Source organism: Equus quagga, chromosome 1, assembly GCF_021613505.1.
Source record: "Equus quagga isolate Etosha38 chromosome 1, UCLA_HA_Equagga_1.0, whole genome shotgun sequence".
NCBI lineage: Eukaryota > Metazoa > Chordata > Mammalia > Perissodactyla > Equidae > Equus > Equus quagga.
In genome coordinates, this window is record NC_060267.1 from 60,209,859 (window position 1) to 60,217,615 (window position 7,757).

Here is a 7,757-nt window from a genome sequence, read left to right on the forward strand (position 1 = left end):
ATTGGCACCTTACCTTAAATACAGCAGGCTGAGAAGATAGTGGCCCTGGCCCCAGCCAGATGATTCCCTCTCTAAAGCCCATCTTTCCTGCACTTCTACCAGCAGAGTATAGACATCCACTAACAGCATCACTCAGAGAGTAACGATACTAAAGGATGTTTCAAAGAAAACCCATTCCTCTTGTATAAGCAGTTCTGCTGCATGGGTGACCCTTCATTGTCTTTTATAGCAATTTTTTAAAGCAGGATCCGTTGTGAGGACAGTTGGGGGGAATTAGAATGGGAACTAGATATTAGATGATACTATGGCATTGTTAATTTTCTTGATGTCTGAATGGTATTGTGGTTATGTGGGAAAATGTCCTTATTCATTGGCAGTGTATGCTGAAGTGTTTTAGAGTGAAGTATCATGACATCCTCAGAGGGGTTACTTTCAGATGGCTCAGCAAAGATGTCCATGTATTTACTGTATTTATTATCTATATACGTGGAAAAAGCAAGTATGGCAAAATAGTAGCAATTGTTGAATCTAAGAGGATTTTTGAATATTCATTGTACTACTCATTCAACTTTTCTGTATATTTGACATTAAAAAAAAAAAGGAGTGGAAAAGTAATTTTGCCAAGTGGCAGTTGCCTAGGGGAAGGGTGACGGCTGCTTTCCAGTGGGAGATGGCTTTCGTGCTCCCTGAGGCGGAGTGGGATGGTCTGGCCCTGGCAAACCTGAGTGAGGCTCACCTAACGCACGGCTTGTGAGGGCCCCAGCAGGCAGGAGACCCGGCTCAACTCCCAGGCTTTCTGTGTTTTTTTGAAGGTGTCGCTCAGTGGAACTGGATCTCAACCAAGCACATGTAGAGGAAACTCCCAAAAGAAAAGGAACCAAAGTGTTTGGGAGCCTTGAGAGGGGTTTGGATAAGGTTCTTACTGTGCTCACCAGGAGCAAAAGGAGGGGCTCTGCCAAAGATGGGCCGAGAAGACTGAAGGTGAGTGGACTGGGATTCTTTGCTGTGGATTTCAGAAGCGGGCTGCTGACTGGGCCTCTTTTTTTCTTTTCTTTTTTTTTTTTTAAAGAAGAGTACTGAATGAATGAATTGATTAGTATTTTTTATTTACTTATTTGTTCATTTGGTTAATACATGTTTTTTGAGCACCTAAAATATGCATGTTACTATGCACTGGGCATTGAGAATGCAGAGGTTAGTTAGATACAGTCGCTCCTTTCAAGGAGCAAATAACTGTAACGCAGATATTCAAGTTGAGGTAGAGGGATTCATCACAGAGGCAACAGGGAGGTGGGGAAGCATGGGGCATATATGGGGAACTGAGAGCTGCCTTAAGGACGGGCACTTGAGCTTGGTCGTCATATCTCTGACACAGAAGAGACCCTGACGTGTGGATACCCTTGTGAGCCCTCACAAAATGAGTGTTTGGGAAGTTCATTTGAATGTGGAGTGTGGTGTATGTGAAGAGAATTGTGAGCAGCAGACTGGGCAGATAGGCTGGGAGATCCTCACAGGCCTGGCTAAGAGGTTTGGACCTTATCTGATAGATCTATACAATGCTTCAAAAGGTTTGATGTGTCAGTCGTGTGGGCAATGTATTTGGTCAGGAAAAGAAGTTATCAGTAGATATAAAATACTTCTTACTCTCTTGGATTCTCTCTACACATTCATTTAATCATCTAATGAATGGCATTTGTGGGGGGGGGGAGTAACAGGTAAAGGGTGAATAAGACATAGCCTGTGTCCTTGTCCTTGAGGAACTCAGAGTGGCAGTGAAAACAGGCAGGGATGTTGCTCTGACACCTGGGCTTCAGTGCTGTAATAAAACATGTTTCCAAACATGTGGGGCCCAGAGGAGGGAGGAAAAGATGATAGTGTTCCCCATGATTTGGGACGGGGTCTGTAATTAGCTTCTGCACTGAGACACTCATTTTGAGCTAATCTGGCAGGTTTGGGGGAAGGGAAATGCTGGGCTGTTGGGTAGAAAAGTGCTTCAGGGGAGAGTGTTCTGAGATCCCATCATGTCCTGTTTTAAAGAAGGTAGGACTTACCCCTTAGAGACTGTTGCCCTGTTGGCTTATTAGACTGCCGAGTTTTATGTTGCATATGGCTGTTTATTAGGCATGTTTTATCCTTTTATTCTAAGATTTCTCTAGTCGGAGACAGTTGTGAAGTATTCTAAACCCTGTGATTGCAATTAAGAAAACTATAGTGCCGTTTCCCTGAAAAATATTAAATAAAGAAAAGTTAAGGAAACTTGTCCAGTTATATACATTATTGAGAAGCCAAGCACGTATCAATTACTGATAGATAATATTCTAAAAGTATTCACCTCTGTAAATTCTTTGGAACCTGACTGTGTTTTTCATTAGGAACTGCTGTAATGTCAGCTGGTGTTCTAGTACCCCCCAGCACTTCTAGAATATAGGGAAAACCCGCAAGGTTGGGATAAGAAGACGTGGATTCTAGCCTCAGCTTCTTATTGTGTAGCTTGGATATGTCATTTTATCCCCGACTTCCTCAGTTTTTTCATTTGCAAAAACTGGAGATAATGTCTACTCAGCAACTTCACAGAGCTTGCATGTATAAACAAGACAGTCTGTATGCAATGCTACGTTGCATATGAAATGCTTATTAAAATAAGCTGTTCCAATGTCTGGTATCATTATTATTAATGTTGAGCATTTTAACCCCAGTGTAGCAGAACCACAGTCCTAATGAGTCCAAACCCAAGATCTGAAACTTGATCTAACTTTGGATCTTTAACCCTTTTTAATGCTTTAAGTTTTTGCAGTACTGTAGGACCTACTGTAGGAAATTAACCCCATTTTTTCCACCTACTTCCTAAATTAAAAAATCATAAACTTACAAAAAGTTAAAAGGATGGTACAAAGAACACATTAGTTTTTTAAAATAGCAGAATCATATGTTAGGAAGCAATCTATAAAAATCTGAAATTTAAATAGATGAATTAGGATTAATTATTTTACAAAAGAATCATTAAAATTGTAATTTGAAAGTATTCGTTTTATTATTATTTTGACAAAGCCAATTTAGTTTGGTGAAAGAGAACTGGACTGGGACCCAAGACACAGATCCTGTCACAACTGTGCCACTTATTTCTTTTATGACTTGAAACTGGGGTCCCCAAACCCCAGTCCCTTAACACTCACCTTCATATCAGCCTAGAGGGTTAGAGATATAATTGGCATGCAATAAACTGCATGTATTAAAAATGTGCAGTTCATATCCTTTGGCATTATATAGATAGCTGTGAAACCATCACCACCGTCAAGATGACCAGCTTTTTAAAAACTTGGATTTATTTAAAAGGAAACTATATACCTTTAGTTTTTGCTGATTTTATCTCTCTAAATCAGATTGAAACAAATACATAAATATAAAAATAAAAATATTTATCCATGTACCACCTAGAGTTATCTTGTATGTCTCGAGTGATAGTTTATATCACACTTCAGGAAAGCCCGCCTTAAGAAATATGTATTTCTTCTTTAGGCCACAGGTTGTTAATTTGAAAAGTAAGGTAGTTGGATATTTTCCAACCCCAGCATTTTTGTTACTTATAAAAGGAACTCAAATCTGAAAGACTGAGAAAGTATGATTTTTTTTTGACGGTGAAAGTACCACCAGGAAGATAGGGATTTTTGTCTGTCTCCAGGACGAAAACAATGCCTGGCACCCAGTACACATTCAATAAATAGTAGTTGAATGAATGATGGATGGATACTGATTAGGAATGTAATTGTTTCTGAGAATTATGCTCTCAGTCAATGAGAAAAAAATAGCTTGGCATTACTTTTTTAAAGGAATACTTGTTATGTTCATTTTCTGATAGACTTGTCATAGAATCAGCTCCTGCAATGCTGTAATATTCTTATAGTCAAGAAAGAATTAAGGAAAGCTATCCAACTATATACAAGCCAAAGTTTCTAGGGCATTTGTCTCATCCTCCCAGTTTGCCTTTCAGGACTGTTAATGTCTCTATGGTAGTATAGGAAGGGAGCAGCAGGTAAAGCTCAAACAGATAGATAACGTTTAATATTTATTTCTTTAAAAAGATTGGTGGGAGAGGAAGATGAAAGTGTAAAAAGGCTAATAAACATGATTTCTCCAGGCTTTCTCAGTGCCATCTTATTCCAGCTCACCAAGAGTTAGCTGTCGATTCTTTCAGCATTTTTCTTGAAATATTTTCTTTTGAGAGGGTACCATACTGAGGAGTTTTGGGTCTCTAAATCAGGCAGGATGGTCTCTGTGTTGATGTAAAGATTTACTTCTCATCTTTCTTTTTCTTTTTTAAGCTGCACTATAATGTGACTACAACCAGATTAGTGAATCCAGATCAACTCTTGAGTGAAATAATGTCTGTTCTTCGAAAGCAGCACGTTGACTTTGTACAGAAGGGGTAAGTAGCACACTCACCAGGCCATTGCAGTTGTTATTTGATATCTTTTCAGCTTTGAGAGAACTTAGGTTGATTCACCTCTCCCCTTTTGAAAAAATATATTTCTTCCACCTTATTCCAAAAAGCTTTTATGGTAGAATCATTGTCCATGATTTTTTCTCTTCTGTTTTGTATGAGCCATAGAAGTTTGTTAAGTGCCCATATTGTCACCACTTTCAAAGTAGGAAAATATGAACTTCTTCCAGTTTTTTTACATCCTCTATTCTCCTTTGAAGTTCTGCTTTATAATAGTATTTATAAATTATAATCTAGATTTGTGAGACACCGCTAACAAATCAAGGATTTATGTAAATGCCTTCTCTGTATGACTTGCTATTTCGCAGAACCAGATTTTCAGTACTTTAGGGAGATATTTCCCCTTAAACTCTTTCCTACTCTGCAGTGAACTGCCATCGAAGCCTCTTTGGTTATGATCTCATGATCTGAATAGCCAGACCTCTGCTAGTTACCTAAGATGTTTGTATTTCTAAGCACTTCCACTCAGTTATGTGTTTTAAAATTTCACTATTTTATATATATTCATTATTATGTATTATATAAAAGCAGCCAAGAAGAGCCACTAATAGATTTGACAAAAATATTTAAATAGAGTAGTCAATATAGAGTAAGATTTTAAGAAGCAATCTTTGGCAAAAGTAACTTTCATTTTCACTGTCTGTAAACGTTGGCAAGCCTTCCTGACATGAACCCTGGCTTGCTTCTTTGGACATCGTTAGGACACATGAAACTCACTCCCACCTGTTCTTCATGCTTGGGTTTATCCACAGTTCCAGAACCTCTAACCAAATCTACATCAGAGAGTTTTTGATCATCTTTCCTTCAGCCGTATGATCTCTGTCAGATCACTGACTGGCTGTTAATCAGTAGTTTGTTCTTCTAACTTCCTGATCAACCAGAAGGTCTCTGCCTTGATCCTTTTTTTTTAAATCTTCTCTGTTTTCACCTTTTTGTGACAAAGCAGAATAACAAAAGCTCAATTTTTCAGTGGCATGATGTTACTAATCTCAGTTATATTCCATTGTTATCTTTTTCCTTGTTTTATCTTATATCTATTTAAATTGCTCCATGCTTCATCTTCCCATCAGGAACCTTAACTACAGGATACTCCTTTTAGCATTTCTGATATTGACTGCTTATTTTTAAGAGATCTATCCCCAAAACATATGATTAAGTTAGCGAGAAAAAGAATGATATTTTGGGGCTGGCCCGTGGCCAGGTGTTTAAGTTCGTGTGCTCCGCTTCAGCAGCCCGGGGTTTCATCGGTTCGGATCGTGGGTGCAGATGTGGCAACACTCATCAAGCCATGCTGAGGTGCTGTCCCCCATAGCACAGTCAGAAGGACCTACAACTAGAATATACAACTATGTTCTGGGGGAGCTTTGGGGAGAAGAAGAAGGGGGAAGGAAAAGATTGGCAAGAGATGTTAGCTCAGGTGCCAATCTTAAAAAATTTTTAAAATTTAAAAAAAAAGAATGATATTTTGTGAAACCTTATAATGCATAACAGATACAGTGATTTCTTTATACTTCTGTGGGATGGTGCCTAATCATGTGCCCATAAATATTTAGGAACTGAAATTTTAAATTGATCCTATTGTTTATTGTTTGTGTTTATTATTTATTTAAGATTTGTGAGACAAACTACAATATAATGTAAACTAATTAAAAATTGACTTAAATTGACATGAATTCAATTTATGCAACTTTTCAGAAACATACCTATTTCTTAAGATGTGTCTTCATTTAGACTGGGCCTTTCCATTAAGAATGGTTATTTTGGCAGTTCTGATTATATATGCCATACATTTCAACCATGGGAATGTACTATCTTGAGCTTTCTTTTTAACTCTGCTATAAAGTGCTGTAACAATCATAACCTCTTATTAGTGTTAGAAAAACCTCAAAACACATGTTCTTCTGACAGATTGGTGGCTTCAGTTTTATTTATGTGAAAGACAATTTCTAATGAGGTGTGTGCAAAAAAATATTCTTAATCTTCCCTGCACTTTCCTTTGTTGTGAACATTATGGAAATGGTCTGATGTTCACAGATTGCACTGTTGAAAGAGTTGCATAAAGGATGCCAGATTTCTTGAGCATGAATGGCATGTATAACTGTGAAAGAAGGGCTTTTCTTTGGAGCAAGGGAGAATTCTAGTAAAGCCTTTTCATCTTTATTCTTTCTTAAGATCTTAGTTCAGCTTCTAGGAAAACACCAGTCATACTCCATCACTAAGACATAGCTAGGTCATTCGGAAACTGTAAGCAGTAGTATACCTATTGCTTAATATGAAATAATGGTTCATTTTCTCCCTGGCCTCCTAGAGGCTTAGAAATCTCTTGTAATATTCAGAATATTCATAGTTCTCCTACTAACTGGCTTCTTTTCTTGTTTTTTACAGCTACACACTGAAGTGTCAAACACAGTCAGATTTTGGCAAAGTGACAATGCAGTTTGAACTAGAAGTGTGCCAACTTCAAAAACCTGATGTGGTGGGTATCAGGAGGCAGCGGCTTAAGGGTGATGCCTGGGTTTACAAGAGACTAGTGGAAGACATCTTATCTAGCTGCAAAGTATGACTGATGGATAGTTCCCATCCTGCCGGATGAGTGTGGGTATGATACAGCCTACATGGAGACCGGTGTGATGGGTTTTTGATTTTTCAAGTCCATTGGAACTACAAACTCGTTTTTAAAGAGCTATCTTAAAGACCAATATCTTTTTGTTTTTAAACAAAAGATATTATTTTGTGGATGAATCTAAGGCAAGCCCATCTGTCATTATCTGTTACTTTTTTAATCATGTGGCTTTGTGTATTAATAACTGTTGACTTGCCTAGATTCACTTCCATATGTGAATGTACTCTCTTAACTATGTCTCCTTTTAATGTGTAATTTCTTTCTGAAATAAAACCATCTGTGAATATAACAGGCTTCTCTCCTTTGTATTTGATTTTGATCCAAATAAAACCTCAAATGGCTTCCTGACTATTACATACAGACTATTTGGAGTATGTTTTATCTGTTATCAAATATGCCTTGGGCAGAAAAACAGATGAGAATTCATTTGCATAATTTTTTCCTATCTCTGATTTAAGTAGGATTTATTGAGATCATTAACTAAGTCACAGCTGTGGTTACCAGATTTAAACAACACATTTAGTATGTTGAGTAAAAGAGTATAGACTCCAGTAAGTGTGTTTGGTCAACAAAAAGTATCTGAACTATGAACCCCCATGAAATGTTCTTTTATGTAATTTTCCTTAAGTCTCATTG

The 7,757-nt window shown here is 37.6% G+C and overlaps 1 protein-coding gene across 2 annotated transcripts in view; it reads left to right on the forward strand.

The window, feature by feature from the left end:
• Positions 1 to 7,477, forward strand: part of MELK (maternal embryonic leucine zipper kinase) — an 83,964-nt gene extending 76,487 nt beyond the window's left edge. For both annotated transcript variants that reach the window (XM_046673888.1, XM_046673895.1), the window contains 3 exons: positions 813 to 981; positions 4,320 to 4,423; positions 6,884 to 7,477. In XM_046673888.1, coding sequence (XP_046529844.1) covers positions 813 to 981; positions 4,320 to 4,423; positions 6,884 to 7,061 — 451 coding nt within the window. In that variant the 3' untranslated portion in view covers positions 7,062 to 7,477. The remainder of the gene's footprint in view (positions 1 to 812; positions 982 to 4,319; positions 4,424 to 6,883) is intronic.
• Positions 7,478 to 7,757: the final 280 nt, after the last annotated feature.